Source organism: Artibeus jamaicensis, unplaced genomic scaffold (genome assembly GCF_021234435.1).
Source record: "Artibeus jamaicensis isolate MK-2021 breed Jamaican fruit bat unplaced genomic scaffold, CSHL_Jam_final contig_519, whole genome shotgun sequence".
NCBI classification, from domain to species: domain Eukaryota; kingdom Metazoa; phylum Chordata; class Mammalia; order Chiroptera; family Phyllostomidae; genus Artibeus; species Artibeus jamaicensis.
The window spans coordinates 19,344,182-19,362,718 of NW_026521871.1; the positions used below are offsets into that span (position 1 = coordinate 19,344,182).

At 40.9% G+C, this 18,537-nt stretch overlaps 1 protein-coding gene across 5 annotated transcripts in view; it reads right to left on the reverse strand.

The window, feature by feature from the left end:
- Window positions 1–244: 244 nt before the first annotated feature.
- Window positions 245–18,537, reverse strand: part of TAMM41 (TAM41 mitochondrial translocator assembly and maintenance homolog) — a 54,888-nt gene continuing 36,595 nt past the window's right edge. For 4 of the 5 annotated variants that reach the window (XM_037139313.2, XM_037139312.2, XM_037139316.2 and 1 more), the window contains 3 exons: window positions 12,693–12,858; window positions 11,313–11,375; window positions 245–366 (listed from right to left, as the gene is read on the reverse strand). In XM_037139313.2, the coding sequence (XP_036995208.1) occupies window positions 290–366; window positions 11,313–11,375; window positions 12,693–12,858 (306 nt within the window). In that variant the 3' untranslated portion in view covers window positions 245–289. The remainder of the gene's footprint in view (window positions 367–11,312; window positions 11,376–12,692; window positions 12,859–18,537) is intronic. The other variant, XM_037139314.2, reaches the window with a different exon arrangement.

The following is an 18,537-nucleotide window of genomic DNA, read 5'->3' on the forward strand; positions in this document are numbered from 1 at the left end:
TCCTCATCTTTGGAATATGGGAGGAAGCCAGAGTACCCAGAAGAAAGCCATACAGACATGAGGAGAATGTGCAAACTCCACACAGACAGAGGCTCTGGCCAGGAATCAATTTTTTCCCCTCATCAACATCATAACGAAATGACATTGAAAGACACAATGTTATTCGAGGACCTGCTATGTTACACAAACCAAGGTATTTTCAAATTCAAGCAATGGGTCAAAGTAACAAATACTGTTTTGTCAAACGGGAACACTTTATTCATCTATACATGTATAAAAGCAAGCAAAATCAGGATGTTTTCCTCAGCCATCCTTTCCACATTTTATGCAGTTTCAGTGCACTATAATGCAATGATTTCTTCATACCTAAAAGAGAAAAGAGACAGTGAGAAAATTGAGGCTTACTGAGCGGATACTCAGCTAGAGGTTCCGTGATATTCAGACCAGAGACTTGTCTTTGGAGTGGACAGTGATGGGCTGACTGAGGTGCCTAGGAGACGCTGGGAGCCAAAGGTTATTAAAAGTCACCATGATGATGAGGGAAAAAGATTCTGATTTAGGCATTTATTAAAACAGTGATATGGATGTCAAAGGTACCTGAGTTTCTGGGGCAAGTGAATCTTTTGAGATACAAGTATATTGGCAGCCTTTGAATTTAGTAGTTCTTTTTTTTTTTTTTTAGATTTTATTTATTTATTTTTTAGAGAGTAGGGAAGGGAGGGAGAAAAGGGAGAGAAATATCAGTGTGTGGTTGCCTCTTGCGATCTCTGGGAATTGCCCTGACTGGGAATCGAACCAGCAATCTTTTAGTTTGCAGGCTGGCACTGAATCCACTGAGCCATACCAGCCAGGGCATGAATTTAGTACTTCTTTAAAAGGAGGAGAAAGGAAGAACAAAGGCAAGATCTGTATGTAAGTGGGCATCCTTGGCCCCTTTCTGACTCCCACCGCCTGCATTCCAACCAACCCCAGCTCACTGCTTCTGTGTCACTGCACGTGCTGCTGATCTGCCCAGAGTGAATGTTGATTCCATCACTTTCTGCTGGGTAGACATCGAACCCCCTTTCAGATTTCTTCTCCGAAAGTGTCTTACTTTACTCCCCAGGCCAATTCAGACACTGCTCCTCCTCGGCTGACACCACCTGTGCTGACACACAGCACAGTACTCACCCACTGTTTATTAACCTGTCCCCTCGCCTAGCCTGAGAGTTCCTTGAGGTTAAAGACCTTGTCCTGTTCATCCCTGTTTTCCCATCACCCAGTATAGTACCCAGCACATAGGAGGTACTTGGTAAATGCTTTTGAAATGACAGAACAGATGCACCTCATTCAGATATCTGACCTTCCAGCACCCTCTGTCTACTTAATCACAAGTACCAGATGAAAATGGAAAAGCTGACTGGGGGACTTACAGGAAAGAAGAAAAATGGGAGGGATAGAATAAATGGGATGTTATTTGTCTGTCAGATCTAATAGGATCCTATTTGCAGACAGTATTACGGGCTCAACTTTTTTTGTGTGTTGAGAATGAGATCATTCAGTCTGTGTTTCAGGGTGGGGCCCAAAGATCCAAAGAGTCTTTTTCACCATGAGGTACAAACCGTGGTCCGTGCTGTGAGTATGAAATGCACGCCCTGAAGTGCACTTGGTAAGCACCGCTGAAGAGGAGTCCCTGGACAGGATTTGTTCCAGGACTCTGAGCACTGGGGGTTGAGCGATCTCTTGAAAATACCTGGCCACGTTTACCTGTAAGCTGCCTAGTCCACTTAGAACCTTTTAAGAGGCTACTGCAGGCAGTGGCAGGTTAAAGGCAAGGTATCAGTAAAATAATTAGCGAATACTTGTAGAAACTCTGGCCTGGCTTGTTTACCGACTGGCTGGCTACTTGCGAACTGACATAGCCTAGTTAAGAAACTCAGGGCTTCTTTCCTTGCCTCCACCCCTTTTAATTTTCTCCCTGGAGCAACCACTCTGGTAAACCTCACCCACTTGAGCATTGAGACTGGAAAGTTATTACGTAAGGTGCTTTTTAAAATTCCAGCCAGAACCAATCAAGACACTGTGCAGAATGCAGGTAGCTGTATACGGTGAGGTTCAACACAGCAACCCCAGGGCACTGAGTCACAGCTAGAGGAAGATACACTGACTATGGTAAGTCCCAGTTCAGCTTCAAAAAATTACTCACAAACTCCTTGGAGCTTAACTCTTAAGTTACATACATAAAGTACATCAGAGACACCATGTAGCCTTTCTTTTCTTTTCTTTTTCTTTTTTTTTTTTTTTTGCTGCTAGTCCATAAAAACCTCCCTTAATTGAAAACAGTCTCTCCCTTTGATGGCTCTGTCAGAGAGATAGTCTCAGGAAGACTGCAGCAGGGACCTGTGTTACAAAGAGCACTGGGATAGCAGTCAAGAGACTCAAATACTAGGCCCACCTGGGCCACAAACTTACAGTGTAGTTCCCCCACTCTAGCCTTGATTTCCTCATCTGCACGGTGACTGGCTTGGACCAGGCTGGGTTCTCTAACAAGGGGCCCATGGACAGGCTTCGCTGCCACTCTATCAATTCCCTGAAACTGTACGTAGCCGCCTGCTGTGCAAACGCACAAGTACACTTCTGTGCAGAGGGTCCAATGTTTTAGCCAGATTTTCATACGGAACTAGAATTTGCGAGAGCGTAAGAACCAACAGATTAAAGGGTCCTTTCTGCCTCAATATTCTAATTGCAATGAAGTTTAAACTTCATAAACCTGGAATAGGCCAAATTTTGTAAATAGGACACAAAAAGCTGCTAACCATAAAGAATAAACTGGATAAATTGGGTTAAGTAAGAACTTCTTTTCACCAAGAGACATCATTAAGAGACTGAAACAACAAGCTCTAGAGAGGGAGATTTTTGCATTACGTATATTCCACAAAGGACCTATGTCCAGATTACACAGACAAGTCAGTATGAAAAGGCACACAACTCAAAAGAAAAAGAACAAAAGAATAGGCACTTCACAAAAGAGATAGAAATAAGTACATGAACAAATGCCTAACTTTATTAGTCATCAGAAAATGTAAATTAAAACTCCAGTATAATACCACTACTTACCTACCAGAGTGCCTAAAATGAAACAGACACATATTATTATTAAATTTGGGCCAAGGAAGTGCTGCAATAGGAACTCTGCTAGTGGGAGTGTAATTTGGACAAATGTTTGGTAGAGAGCAAACAGTTAAAACATTCACACACTTTATGATCCAGTAATTCTACCCTTAAGTTTATACATGGACATGCTTAGTAAAAGATAGGTACAAAACCAGCGGCACTACTTGTAGTAATTATCTCCCAAGAAATACTACTAAGATCCTTGTAGTATCTTATCTCCCAAACTGGAAACAACTGAAGATGGCATCAACAGCAGAGCAGATGAATTGTGTGCATTCACGCCATGGACTGGACACATTGGAACAAATGAACTACTGCTACTCTGCACACCGCGCTGGATCACACTGATGTTACGAGAAGTGGAAGACACGAGAGAGTGCATATTTATGTAAAGTTCAAAAATAGGTAAAACAAAAGCATGGCATTAGGAGTCAAGATAGTAGTTAGTTACTCTTGGAGGGGTAGTGGCTGTGACTAGGGATTTCTGGGGGACTGGTTGGTACTGTTCTTTTTTCTTCCAGGAACTAGGTACAAAAGTGTGTTCACTTTGTGAAAATTCACCAATTTATGACCTGTGCACTTTTCTGTATACATGGAGATGTTCCATAATTCCGTAAGACCTAGAATCTTTCATTTATTCAGTCACTGAAATACACTGAATGAGTATTTATTGAGCACCTGTATGTAAGATGCTGAGTGAGTTGCTGGGGATGGGGGATGAACAACAGTTCTGGTCTCTGCCCTCAGAGTTTACAGTACATAGAATTCTACTTGGTCTACATTAAGCTTACTTTTGGGTTGTGCTTCCTTTCTTTAAAAAAGAGTGGTGATTTAGGAAGTCTGCATTTAGAAAGTATCTTGAGGGAAGACGGCCTCTCTCCAAGAGAGAAATTTCACTCTAAGTCCCATCATTGTCTTTGTTCCTTCCCCAATGTTTAAAAATGCGACATTTAAAAGCAATATATCTTCTTTAGACAGGTGCTTATTTACCTAAAGCTAGTCATTATGAATTCTGACTAGTATCTAAAGTCAGGATTTTGTTTTGAAAGGACACAGAAATCAACTTCAATATGTATCTTCTGTTGATTTCCAGCTTGTTTTACGTGACCTACAGCAAAGTTACTACAAATGTAATACTATGAGTTGCTTATGTGACCTCAAACTGATGGATCTAATGACAGACAAAATTCTCTAGGAAACCATGTGAGGCAGAGATACAAGTCAGTTATGGGGGGGGGGGGCTCTACTTTCCCATAATTCTATATTTCAGATCTTTTAGAGGGAAAATTAGTAGCCCTTGCCATTCTTCTAATTAATTTCCAAACAGAGTTGATATATCTATAAAAATATCTCTTCTGAGGCAGAAGTACAACTTATTTTAAAAACTTTCAAGTTCAAATGACCTTGAAAGTGTTTAGCAGAAAAAAACTTAAATGTTACGTGTTCTTCTTATTTAATTATGCAGGTACCAAAAAACAGAAGAAATGTTTTAGTTATAGGAAATCAGAAGCAGAGAGCAATGAATGATCCATTCTATTATGTTCCAGGAAAGGGCTGGCAAGAATCAACTGAGGTATGCCAGAATCTTTTTAGGGACAAGACTAAACCTGTTTTGTTAATTCAGCTGAATTTTCTGAAGCTGGAGAAGTAAATAGGTATCTGTCCCCAGAGTTAATTCCGATTGGCCATAAAGTCAGGTGGGGAAAAATTAAAGTAAGATTTCAAAAATTACACTCATTATCCCCTCCCAATCTTCCTCACCTCCTGAAATGGATGTACTTCCCAAGCCAAAACCTGAGAGTTATTTGTGACTCCCCTCTCTCCCTCACTTCCCCCTATTCCTCCAATCACTAAGACCACCAGGCAATCTGCCTGGCATCTCGTCTCTCTGCTTCTGCTGCAGTGACCTGAGTTCAGGCTGTCATGATTCCTTACCTGGCTGACTGCAACCACATCCAACCAGTTTCCCAAGCAATAGCTTTATCCCTTTTCACTGTTCTCAGTTCTCTAGGGATAGTGGTTTTTCTATAATCCTTCAGGGGCTTCCCTCTGTCCTCAAAAGAAACTCTGAATTCCCTTTCATGGCTTTTAAGGACTTCCCTTGTCTGGCTCCTGCTTACTTTTCAGTTTAATCACTAAATGCCCCCCCCCTGCCCCCCCCCAGCCCCCACACCAACCCTGCCATTTCTCTTCTAATTCCCACACTAGAATACTCAAACAGTTCTACTTCTCTCCAAGCAGATTAAAAACATAAAAGACTGCTGGTTCTCAGAATATGACAGTCTGCTTTAGCTGGTCTTTTGTTATCAGTTTGAGGTGTGATACCATCTGCTGCTACTAGGGGAGGAGGAGCAGACCAGCATTAGGAGGCTGAACAGTCTTTTGCTACTGCTGAGCTGGCTGGCTCCAGCAGCTGATCTGCTACTCTGACAAGAACTATGCTATCCTACCAAACAGCACAGTGTAAGAGACGTCAGCATTATTTTTTAAATGATCAAAACTCAGATTAGGCAGTCTGGACTTCCGCCAAGATGGAGGCGTAGGTGGAAACACTGTGCCTTACCGCAAAACCAAGTTTAAAAACAACAAAGTTTTAGCAACAAAAACGCAGCCAAACCACAGAAAATTGAACTATATGGAAGTCTGACAACAACGAACTTTTCAGCCACACTGGTAAGAGGGGCGAAGCCTGCAGCAGAGCAGGGTCGGGCAGGAAAGGTCCACTGGACTGACCCAGGCACACGACCCAGGCATGCAGGCAGCAGTGGGCGGATCCCAAGTGTGGAGTAGCAGTGGGTGGACCCACTGAGGGTGCAAGGCAGCAGGCTGACCACGGTCACACATTCATGCGCAGATAAACCAGCGAAGGAGCGAGCAGTGAGACAGACTGAGCAGTGAGACAGGCCCCAGCAGCGGGAAGCAGCAGAGAGGACCGCTATTGTCCCTCTCTGACCCCACCCCCACATACAGCATCACAACCCAGCCATCTGGGTGGCCACACCCTGGTGAACACCTAAGGCTCCTCTCCTCTTACATAACAGGCGCGAACAGACCAAAACATGGCTCAAGGAGATCTCAAAGCCCCAGAGCTGATAACTCTAAGCGACCAAGAAATAGCCAAACTTTCAGATGCACAGTTCAAAACACCGGTGATCAGGATGCTCACAGAACTGGTTGATTTTAGTCACAAATTAGAGGAACAAATGAAGGCTAAACTAATAGAAATGAAGGGAAATGCACAGGAAACCAATAGTGATGTAAAGGAAACTGGGACTCAAATCAAGGGAGTGGACCAGAAGGAAGAAAAAAATGACCAAACAGAAAAATATGAAGAAACAAGAATTCAAAAAAATGAGGAGAGGCTTAGGAACCTCCAGGACATCTTTAAACATTCCAACATCTGAATTATAGGGGTACAAGAAGGGGAAGAGGAACAGCCAGGAGTGGAAAACTTATTTGAACAAATAATAAAGGAGAACTTCCCCAATCTGGCAAAGGCAATAGACTTCCAGGAAGTCCAGGAAGCTCAGAGAGTCCCAAAGAAGGTGGACCCAAAGAGACACACACCAAGGCACATCATAATTACATTAGCCAAGATTATAATGCTGCTGAATGAAATAAGCCAGGCAGTGAAAGACAAATACCATATGATCTCACCTTTAACAGGAAGCTAAACAACAAAACAAACAAGTAAGCAAAATAAAAACAATGATACTGAAATAGAGAGCAGGGGGACAGTGACCAGAGGGGAGAGGGGAGGGAATTTCAGGGGAAAAAGGGGAAGGATTTACAGGAACTAGTATAAAGGACACATGGACAACAACTAAGGGGGGTGGAAATGGGAGGGAGGTGGAGGGCACGGGGGGGGGTAGGCTGGGATGGGAGTAAAAGACAGAATACTGTAGTTGAAAAAGAATTAAATAAAAAAATTAAAAAAAAAGATGATAGAAGCAAAAAAAAAAGCCCCTCGGACTAAAGGGGAAAAATAGTGTTTGTTTTTAGAAGCATTTCTGTACTCACTTCTCTGGGTATATCTGATGGTCAGGGAATTTCAAGGGAACTCACAGAGTGTGAAAAGACTGCATGAGAATACACTGCCCTGTTATCTGACACAGTGTAGAAGAAAAGGCAATCCTCTGAGCTGCTTATGGATTCCCAGATTCCATCTTTTCTAGGTGAGATTTAGATCTAGACTCACCCAAGTTTATAAAACACCTACTAGGTACTAGGTAACACACTGGACACTCTCAAACACCTTGTGAATTGAGTAGCCCCACAGTTTCAATGAAGAGGGCTAATTAACATACCAAAATTAATTAGCGCCAAGAAATGAACAACCACAACTTCAAGCCAATGGCTTCTGACCCCAATCTAGCTCCTCAGTTAGCTACCTGTCTGAATTGAATATAAAAGATATTTGCATTTTAACCTTCCTTTTTATCCCTATATGAGTAGGAGGTTGAAAAGAAGCAGAGTGATGATGGCTACAAAGGAATAACACGGGGTTTTCTCACCCTGCAGGTGATTCATCAGCTGTCTGAAACAGAGGTAGAACTCTGGGGATTGAGCAGAGACAGCTCTAGCAAAAGCAAGGCAGAAGAGCAGCAGCTACAACCGCAATGAGGGGACTTTGTTCTAAAGAACAAAGTGCAGGGGATGGAGGTCCTGAAGCTTGCTGTGAAGTTAGAGGGAAAAGAAACAAACTGGCCACTCAGTTCATTTCACTGCTAGTGTACTCCAGCTGGAGACCAGGCTAAGGGACTAATGTTATCTGAATATGACAGTGCTGAGAGCCATGTTCTAAAGGGATGTCAGGAAACCTTTAGGTAATGATTAAAAAAAAAAAAACTAGGCACAGTACTAGATACTTTTATATATTTAAGAAATAACTTTTAATTATCCCCATTAAATTAAATCTGAGAAAAATTAAGTACTTGCCTAAGTCAAAGTAGTTAAGTTGGAATTTGAATCCTTGTCTCTGGGGCTCACAAACCCCTGCCCGTGGCCTGGGCCACCTTCACCAGGCCACAACCATCATGAACCAGGTAAGACAGAGCATGAGGTAAGTAAACCTATAGAATCTGAAGGGATGCTCAACCACTTTCTACAATTTCTGCAACCTCAGTGCAGGTTATAGACATTCTAATACTCTGGACTTTCTCAACCCAATGAGGTATCTTTCTTTAGAAGGAAGAGGAAAACAGGCATTGAGCACCCAGGGGCTCCTGCAATGGGCACTCACTCCATGGCCACAGTGAAATCCGGCTGTGTTCTGTGAGGTGTTACCCACTGCCCTCTGCTGGGCACTGGAAAGGAGGAGTGCAGTGAGGACCAAAGGTTCATTTCAGCTTAAGTGTCAAGAGAAGATGATGATTTTTAAAAACCTTTTATTAGAGAAGTTAAAGTTGTAAAAGAACAGTATGTTTCCACGCATCTTTATCCAGCTTCAACAATTTATCAAGTCGTGACCAATCTTGTGCCATCTACTCTTTACCTTCCCTCCACCAAGTTTTATTTTGAAGCAAATATCAGACATCCTGTCATTTTATCTGTAAATATTTTAACACTTATTTCTACAAAAAAGGAATTTCTAAAAACTCCATCCTACTACCATTCTCACAACAAAAAAAAAATCACCACTAAATGCAGTAATTCCTTATGTAAGCACATGAAGCCAAAAAAAAAAAAGGAAAGAAAGAAAAAGAAAATAAACAAAACCACCCAAAGCATTCAGCCTCACCCAAGGAGGTACATTACAAAAAGGGAGTTGCAATCATGCAAAACACAGAGTAACAGCCCAAACCATCCCAGCACATAAAAGCACCTCATTTTCAACCTTGCCAGGATAAACCAGCAGAAACACAGATTAAGTACTATCTTAACTGGATAGTACTTAATTGGAATGCAAAGCTATCTACCCTTAGGTGGTAGAAATATCTTCAGATTTGGCACCTGTGTTATTAAATTTTTCTTGACTCTTTGGCTGAATCTTCCCAAAGACTCAGGAGGGACCACGGAGTGTCCCCGGGGCCAAACACACAGCAGTGTATCCAGGCAGCTGGGGTGAGCCGTGAAGAGGTGTGGCCATGCCAGCCCCCTGGCAATCTCAACCCAGGGATCGGAGTCAGGATGCAAGATCACTCCCATCTTTGAATTACTACTGCTGAGTCATGTATGCCCCAGTGTGACTGCAAATCTCTATTGACGTGCCTGTCTCCCTTTCTAGACTATGAACTTCTTGAAGGTAGAATGGTGTTTTGAGTTCACTTTGTAGAGTGTGTGGCTGGCACATGAGAGATGTTCAGTAGAGAGTTACATAAGAAATATGGAAATAGAAAAGCCCATCATTTGACAATACCAAGCATCGGAAAGAATGGAGAGAAACAAGAACTCTCATTTATTACTAGTGGCATTAATATAACTACTTGGGAGGGTAATTTGGCAATACTCAAAGATATGTTCAAAATGTTTAAGCCCATAAATCAAGAACAGAATGTTTTAAATTAAAAAAATATATATTCAGAGAACATAAATAAATAAATAAATAAATAAAGCAAATTAAAGAGCTCCTAGAAATTAAAAATATAATAGAAATTTTAAAACTCAATAAAAGGTTTAGAAGCTAAAGTTTAGAAAATCTCCCAGAAAGCAAGACAAAAAAACCAAAGAGATCAAAAATAGGATAGAAAAGAAAACCAAAGGACTAATCTGAGAAGTCCAACATTTGAATAAAAGGAGTTCCAGAAAAAAAAAAAGAGAAAAAATAGGGAGAAAGTAAAAAAGAATAAATGAAAACTTTCTTATATTCTGAGTGTCTAAAATGAAAGAACAATGGGTAACATAACAGATAAAAAGAGACTGTCATCAAAGCACATCAGAGCTCTGTCGGAAAACGAAGACCTAACAGGCCTTCGGAAAGAACATACACGAAGAATTAATAATCAGAATGTCTTTGGATTTCAACAGGAATCCTGGAAATGAGAAGATAGTTGGAGCAATGATATCAAAATTCTAAAGGAAAGTTATTTCCAATTTATCTCTAGCCTAAGTCTCAATTATGTGGGAGGGTAGAATAAAGATTTCTTTAGACATACACAGTCTCCAAATTTGCCTCTCATGCACCTTTTCTCAGAAAATTACTACATGGTGTGCCTCACCAAAACAAGAGTATGCACCATGAAGATAAAAGAATGAGATACAGGAAAGAGGGTATTCCTCACTTGAGACAGGTAAAGACAATCTCTGTGGGCAAAGAAAGCTCTACAGAGAAGGCCCTGGCTGGTGTGGCTCAGTGGATTGAGTGCTGAATTGCGAAGCAAAGGCTCGCAGGTTCAATTCCCAGTCAGGGCACATGCCTGGGTTGTGAGCCAGGTCCCCAGTGCGGGGCACGTAAGAGGCAAAGAAGCAACCACACATTGATGTTTCCCTTCCCTTCTCTCTAAAAATAAATAAATAAAATCTTAAAAAGAAAAAAGAAAGCTCTACAGAGAAGGAAAAGTGTACTATGTGGCTCACCTATGACTCTCATGAATATAGTCATACAGTGTGAACTCCGAAGACTGACTTTACTGGAGCTACAATCTAACTGTATTAGGAGGACAGAGGGATGAGTGTGTGTGGGGAGGTAGGGTAGAAGAGTTGAATCCTAATCTACCATAGTGAGAAGTCAACAAATAATGCTTAAAATGGAAAAGCAAAGAAGCAGAAATATAAGCTCATTATTTAGTGAACTGGCAGTGAAAAAAATAACCCAGAAAGAGAGTTGAAAGAGGTTGTCTTCGGAGCAGGGCAGTGGGGAGGAGGGCAAGTACTGCTGCTTCTGCGGTGATGTGCATGTGTAACTTTCATAAAAGAAAAGAAAACAAAACAAAACAAAAAAACCATGAGGGGAAACCAGCCCACAAGGAGTTATTTGGAAAAATTAGAGGGGCAGGAAAGCCTTCCTACAGTACCTCATATGGTTTTACTTTTTCAGATGACCAGATGACAGTGGTGTCTGTCTGTCTGTACATTACTGCAATATCCTCGCTTACGACCAGCGAAAGTCAGCATTTCAGAAGTACTTGCAGGATACAGACAAAGCTCTACATTTTAACCAGGGGCCCCCAGGCTACTCAGTCCAGCAGCATCATTAAATATGGATTTTCTAAAGTTCTTACCAGCAGTGAAAATGCCTTTAGTGCTCTGTCTCAGACTAGAAGGTCTCACGATTGCTGAAAGCCCTGTGAGAAAAAAACCAACAAGGATGCCAAAAAACCCAGATGTTAGTCATCTCACACTTTAAAACCTGGAACTAAATATTCTTTCAGTTATCCAATAAAACCAGCAAATCTATCTCCGTCCTCCTGTCACAGAAGGGTATGACAGTGGGAGGGGATCAGGACTGAGGGCTGGAGTGGCCAGCTCGTGTCAGCTACATGAGCACAGGCAAATGACTGACCCCTCTGGGCCTGGGCCTCCTCACCGTAAAACAGGGGGGAGTTAGGTGACCTCCAAAGGTCATTTTATGACTTTAATTATACTTAAGGCTCCTGGTTCTCAATTCCAAGATGTAAAAGGATTTTAAAAAAAAAAGAAACGAAAATTAAAAAACCAAGTATTTCTGCACAGTAATAAAGCTCTCATTCCAAAAACACAGAGACAAGACTCCTCAGTGAGGATCAACAGTATGGTCCCTCATGCCCTGTGGAAGGCAGAGATCGTACCATGCCCAGAATGATGTTAAAAAGTAAAGAACAACAAACAGAGAATATGCTTATCTTCAAAATAGCTATCTGGTGATCTACACCTGTGCTCCAACAGCCTGAGGCAGGTCCCTGAGAGTGTGCATGGAGCCTGCCTTGTGCAACTAACGTTCAATGTTGTCACTGTGAATATTAAGCACAGTAGCTTGCACCTTGGAGGGTTAAGCTCAGTTAAGTACTTAGTGAGAATAGGAAAATGCACACATCTGAGGGAGGGAGTCATTTTCAATTTCAGAAGTATTTCTGTACTGAATGACCCCATAAATTACCTTTAACACCTCAAAGGGGAGTGGGTCTTTGAAGATAAGGTTCAGATTTTTTTGTAAATGTTACGGAGCTTCCAGGAATAATGTGGAGAACATAGACCATGTCAAAGGGAACCTGCTGAACACACTATGAGATACGCTGAATGGGAGCTGGCTGATGAAAGCTGTGTTTTCAATGTTATCTGATGCAAGCTGTGTTCCTGGTATTAGAAATGCATTAAAAATGCCACCAGTCTCCTTCCTTCTCAGACCACCAAAGTTATGCTCTTTGGTCCCAAGAAACATTGTTTTCCCCCTTTGACAGTGATTTAGGGCCCAGGAATTTGAAAAGAGAAATACTTTAATACCAACCTACTTCAAATGAATGAAAGTTTAAATCTGGAAACCCTCAGATTATTAGTGCTTTCTTCTTCCTAGAAGCAATCTATTTCTTGATCTCACCAGGTAAGAAAGAATAAAGGATACATCACATCACCAAGTTTTCTTTCAACCAAGGCCAGCACTTCCTCAAGTTAAATTCAAAACATACCTAGTCGCACCACCTCTCCACAGTCAGGATCGTGAGCAAGTTGTAATAAAGTTTCTTCCACATCTCTGTTTTTTCCAGGGGGGTCCATAATATGATTTATTTGTTGCTGTAAGGTTTTGGGCAATGTCATTAGCTGAGTGAATTGTCCTTCTGGGCTTTTATCTATCTAAAGAAAAAAAGATGATGTTTATGGAAAGCACTTTGGATTCCATAAATATTGAAGAACCCATGGCTTCTTTTCAAAGTCACACAAACATATACGAACCCATATGCTAGACTAGACAGCAAGCTAAGGAGACAGTCTCCTTTCTGAAACTAAATGCATAAGTGTTCAGAATTCTAAGTTCCTACAAAAAAGCCAATTCTTTACTTAAAATATTTCATTTTTACATGAAAAAAGTAATGACTCTTTCAAGGACTGATTTCTGATTCTCAGTTTTAAAATTTCTATTTGTCTTAAATCCAACAATTAAAGGAAGTAAGGCTGCAGCTAACAGTCACTGCGGCCCCAGCAAATCCAGGCTCTCAAATTACTTCTTCCACTGTAAACACAAAGACACTAAGTGACACAGCCAGGACCACAGAGTCAATAGGAGGCAGTGGTGCCTAAATGTATGTCTCTTGCTTTACATGCCATGATGTATTTCATAAACTGTAGGAATAAACTGATGATAAAACTAATCATACTCCTTTTAATCCCCTGGCACATAGTAGGTACTCAAAAAACCTCGTATTAGTTGAATAAAAGAATGAGTAACTGCATCAATAAACATTAGTTGTCATTACTTCTTAAATGGGAGTAAGTTGTGTTGGTGGTTTCTGTTTCCAGCATATTCTAAAATACATCAAACTGAAAAATGAAGACAGAAATAAAACATATAAAACTATGCATAAAACTTGACTTTGAAATCTTTAAATCAAAATTTAGTCACAGAGCTGAGGCCACACCCAGCTTCTCTAAGTCCCAGTCTAATATACTTCATGGAACTAAATTTCTACAAAATCCTGTAAACAATGACTGCCTGCCAAGTTGAGAACCAGCAACAGTGCCCTCAACAGCTCATCTCATTATTTTTCAAGAAAGAATCTTTCTTGTATTCCTTTAAACAAATGTTTAGGTTTTAACTTTAAGAGAACAGTAAGAAAACAATTCAACAGATGAATGTATTAAATTTTACATTCATATTTTCCAGGCAAGACAAACTTTCTTAATTAGAATTCACTCATTCTACCACTTTTTTCATTCAACAAATATTTATTGAATACACACCAGTGTCTTGATTTTCTAGGTTTTTTTAAAAATTTATTTTTAGAGAGAGGGGAAGGGAAGGAGAAAAAGAGGGAGAGAAACATCAGTGTGTGGTCACCTCTCACGCACCCCCTACTGGGAACCTGGCCACAACCCAGGCATGTGCCCTGACTGGTTATAGAACCCGTGACCCTTTGCTTCGCAGCCCAGCAGTCAATCCAACTAAGCCAAACCAGCCAGAGCTGCTTTTCTAGTTTTAACTACAAAATCTATGCAAAGAAGAAAATGTTAATATTTAGTGGCTCCAATAAAGGTGAAAGTTTTTTTAACCTAAATATTTAATATTTATCATTAAGATGGTTCTAAATTGATAGAATTCAACCTCTACTTAGCTTTGGCTAGAGAATGACAAAAAAGTGGATATTTCTGAAAATATGCTATAAGTGATATTTATGGACTCATATTTTGGAGCTGAGTATTATTAGTAAAAGAACCATATATTTCTGTAAAGCTTTACCTATAAAACTTCTAGGAATTGTAGACAAGCCAAAATGATTTGAGCACTATGAGGAACTAGAAAATAGCACTTGCCACTGCTTTCTCTTGCAGAAAAGAATGATCTGGAATTTTTGCTTGGAAACATGTTTAAAGACAAAATATTAGGTGACACATTCGAATAAATTGTTAAATTCTAATTACCCTTACTATTTAATTCTTTGAGTTTTAACGACATGAAAGTGAAAGTATTGCGGTAAATGATGAGTCAAACTGAATTTTTAAAGCAGTTATAGGAAAAGTCCACATACTGAATTTACATGAAGTATCTAGAACAGGCAAATCAGCAGAGGCAGAAAGTGGATTAGTGGTTACCTGGCGGGGAGGGAAACCTAGGGACTGCTAATGGGTACAAGATTTGTTTTTTGAGTGATGAATTCTAAAATTAGATTGCAGTGAGGGCTGCACAACTCTGAATATACTAAAAACCACTGAATGTTATGGTATGTGTATCTCAATAAAGCTGATATTTTTTAAAAGCAGGTAGTGGATGCTGTGGTGCATCACCCAGATCCTGGCTGGCTTCTGGGCCAAAGTACTTGTTTCAGTGGCAGCTGGCATCTTCTGAGTCCCTCCCAGAACTGTCCTCTGCTAAAGTGAGCTACCCATGTCCAATGACTGGGAAATGTACAGGCACAAAGTCCTGGTATCTCTGCCTGGGGCTGGGACAACCAGGAGCCCCACCTAGCTCCACAATGCCACCACAGGATCAGATGAGGTCTTTGTTTCAAATCTGCCCAGTCCTGATCTTACACAACTGGTGCCAGGAATGGTCCTAGAATGCACACTCTAAGGTGCATTCTGGAGCTGTGATAGTGTGGAAAGCGAAGTGGGGCCATTCTTATCACCTAGCCAGAAATTACAAAATAAAAACATCCTGAAAGACATGACAGAGATTAGTGTCACCTGCAGACCTAAAAGTGGGGGTGTGATGTTTAATTTAACGTGTCAACTTGGCTAGGCTATGGTGTCCAGTAACTTCGTTACATACTAGTCTAGATATTACTGTAAAGATGTTTTTTAGATGTAATTAACATTTAAGTCCGTGGAAAGGCAGATTACCCTCTATAATGTGGATGGGCATTATCTAATCAACTGAAGGCCCTAATAAAAAAGACAAATTTCTTGCTGCTTCTAGGATTCTCTCCTTCATTTTAATTTTGGCTAATGTAATTATGATGTGCCTTGGTGTGTTCCTTCTTGGGTCCAACTTCTTTGGTACTCTAAGGGGACAGTCACCTACAAAGGAGTCCCCATCAGACTGTCAGCAGATTTCTCAAAAGAGACCTTACAGGCAAGAAGGGGCTGGAAAGAAGTATTCTGAGTCATGAAATCCAAAGACCTACATCCAAGATTGCTCTATCCAGCAAAGCTTTCATTTAGAATGGAAGGACAGATAAAGTGCTTCTCAGATAAGATCAAATTCAAGGAGTTCATCATCACCAAGCCCTTATTATATGAAATGTTAAAGGGACTTATCTAAGAAAAAGAAGTTAAAGAAACATGAACAGTGAAAGGACAACAAACTCACAGTTATTAACAACCACACCTAAAACAAAAGCAAACTAAAAGGACAGCTAGATCAGGAGTGGAAACATAGAAATGAAGATCTCAAGGAGGGTTAGCAACAGGGGAGTGGGAGGAGGAGAAGGGGGGAGAAGGTACAGAAAATAAGTAGCATAGACAGTAGATAGAAAATAGATGGGGGGGCAAGAATAGCATGGGAAATATAGAATCTAAAGGACTTGAGACACATGGTCATAAACTAAACGGGGGGTAATGGTGGGGACGGGGGGGGGTAGGGTGGAGGGGAATGAAAGGGGGAATAGAACAACTGTAACAGCATAATCAATAAAAAAATTTAAAAAAAAAAAGACAAATTTCCTCTCCTGAGGAAGAAGAAATTCTGTCTCTACAAGACTCAAACTCAAACTCAAGACTGCCCCATACTCTTCCCTGGGTCTCCTGCTTGCCAGTTGGCCCTGCAAATTTCAAACCTGTCAGCTCCTCACAATCATGTGAGCCAATCCCTTAAAATATCTTTCTCTCTATTGAGATATATAGATATCTCTCTCTCTCTCTCTCTCTCTCTATATATATATATATATATATATCTAGAGAGAGAGAGAGAGAGAGAGAGAGAGACATTCCCATGGCTATTTGTAACTATCTGTACTTCTTAATCCCCTCTTCTCTTCACCCATTCCCCATAACCCCCTCCCATCTGGCAACCATAAAAACACTCTGTATCCACAATTCTCTGTTCCACTTGTTTGCTTAGTTTGTTTTTTAGATTCAATTGTTGACAGTTGTGAACTTATTGCCATTTTTTGTTCATAGTTTTGACCTTCTTCTTTTTCTTAAATAACTCCCTTTAACATTTCATATAATACTGGTTTGGTGAGGATGGACTCAAGTTGTTTTTTCTTGTCTGGGAAGCTCTTTATCTTCCCTTCCATTCTAAATAATAGCTTTGCTGGGTAGAGCAACCTTGGCTATGGGTTCCTGCTTTTCATGACTTTGAATATTTCTTGCCAGTTTCTTCTAGCCTGAAAAGTTTCTCTTGAGAAATTAGCTGACAGTCTTATACAGGAAACTACTTTGTAGGTAACTGACTACTTTTCTCTTGCTGCTTTTAAGATTCTCTCCTTAACTTTGGGCATTTAATTATGTTGTGTCTTACAGTGGGCCTCTTTGCACTTATCTTGTTTGTGATTCTTTGTGCTTCCTGAATTTACATGTCTATTTCCTTCCTCAAGTTAGGGAAGTTTTCTTTCATTACTTTTTCAAGTAGATTTCTAATTTTTTGCTCTTTCTCTTCTCCTTCTGGCACCTCTATGAGGTGAATGTTGGATCATTTGAAGTTCTCCCAGAGGCTCCTTACACTATCCTGATTTTGGGGGGGTTCTTTTTTTTCTAGTTCTGATTGGTTGTTTTTTGCTTCCTTATATTCCAAATCACTGATTTGATTCTCAGCTTAATCCACTCCACTGTTGGTTCCCTATAAATCGTTCTTTAATTAGTGCATCCTTCATTTCTGACTGAATATTTTTTATGCTGTTGAGGTCCTCACTAAGTTCCTGGAGCACCCTAATAACTAGTGTTTTGAACTCTGCATTTGATGGATTGTTGATCTCCATTTTGTTTAGTTCTCATTCTGCAGTTTTGATCTGTTCTTTCATTTGGGTCATGTTTCTTTGCTTCTCATTTTGTCAGTCTCCCTGTGTTTGTTTCTATGTATTATGTCAGGAGTGTCTAACCTGTGGCCCATAGGCTACATGGAGCCCAGAATTGCTATGAATAAGGCCCAACACAAAATCGTAAATTTGCTTAAAATATTACGAGGGGTTTTTTTGTGATTATGTGCTGTAATGCATTTAATATATGGCCCAGGACAACTCTTCTGTGTCCAGTATGGCCCAGAGAGGCCAAATGGTTGGACATCCCTGTATTAGGTAGAGCTGTTCTGACTCCCTGTCTTGGGAGTGTGGTATAATGTAGCAGGTGTCCTGTAGGGTCTAGTGAAACAGCCTTCCCAATCACCCGAGTTGGGTACTTGAGGTGCGCCCTCTTTGTGGGTTAAGTACACCTTCCTCCTGTAGTTGAGCCTTGGCTGCTGTTGGCAGGTGAATGGGAGGGATTTACCCAGGACAGTCAGCTGCAAGGACCAGCTGTGACCACTGACTACCAACCTCTGCTCTCCATAGAGGATTAGGTGTGCAGGGGCAGGGTGGTGGTTGTCTGATGTGGTCTGTAGGTGTCTACTGGGTGCTCAGGCTCTGGGGTTTCCCAGGTGGTGCTGGCCGGGATCAGCCACAATGTACGTTTTGCCCAGGGCCACCCTGCCTGAGCTATAAGGCAATCTGAAATGTCTGCTACTTGTACTGGGCTTGGAGGTTCCCAGGCAAAATCAAGCTGTGAAGGTAGGCTGGCTGCTGCTAGTGATGAGCCTGCAGTCACTAAGCAAAATGTATGTGAGCTGAGGGCTCACTGAGGCCAGCTGCTGCTTGTTTGAGAGAAGTTAGGAAGTTGTGAAGCGTC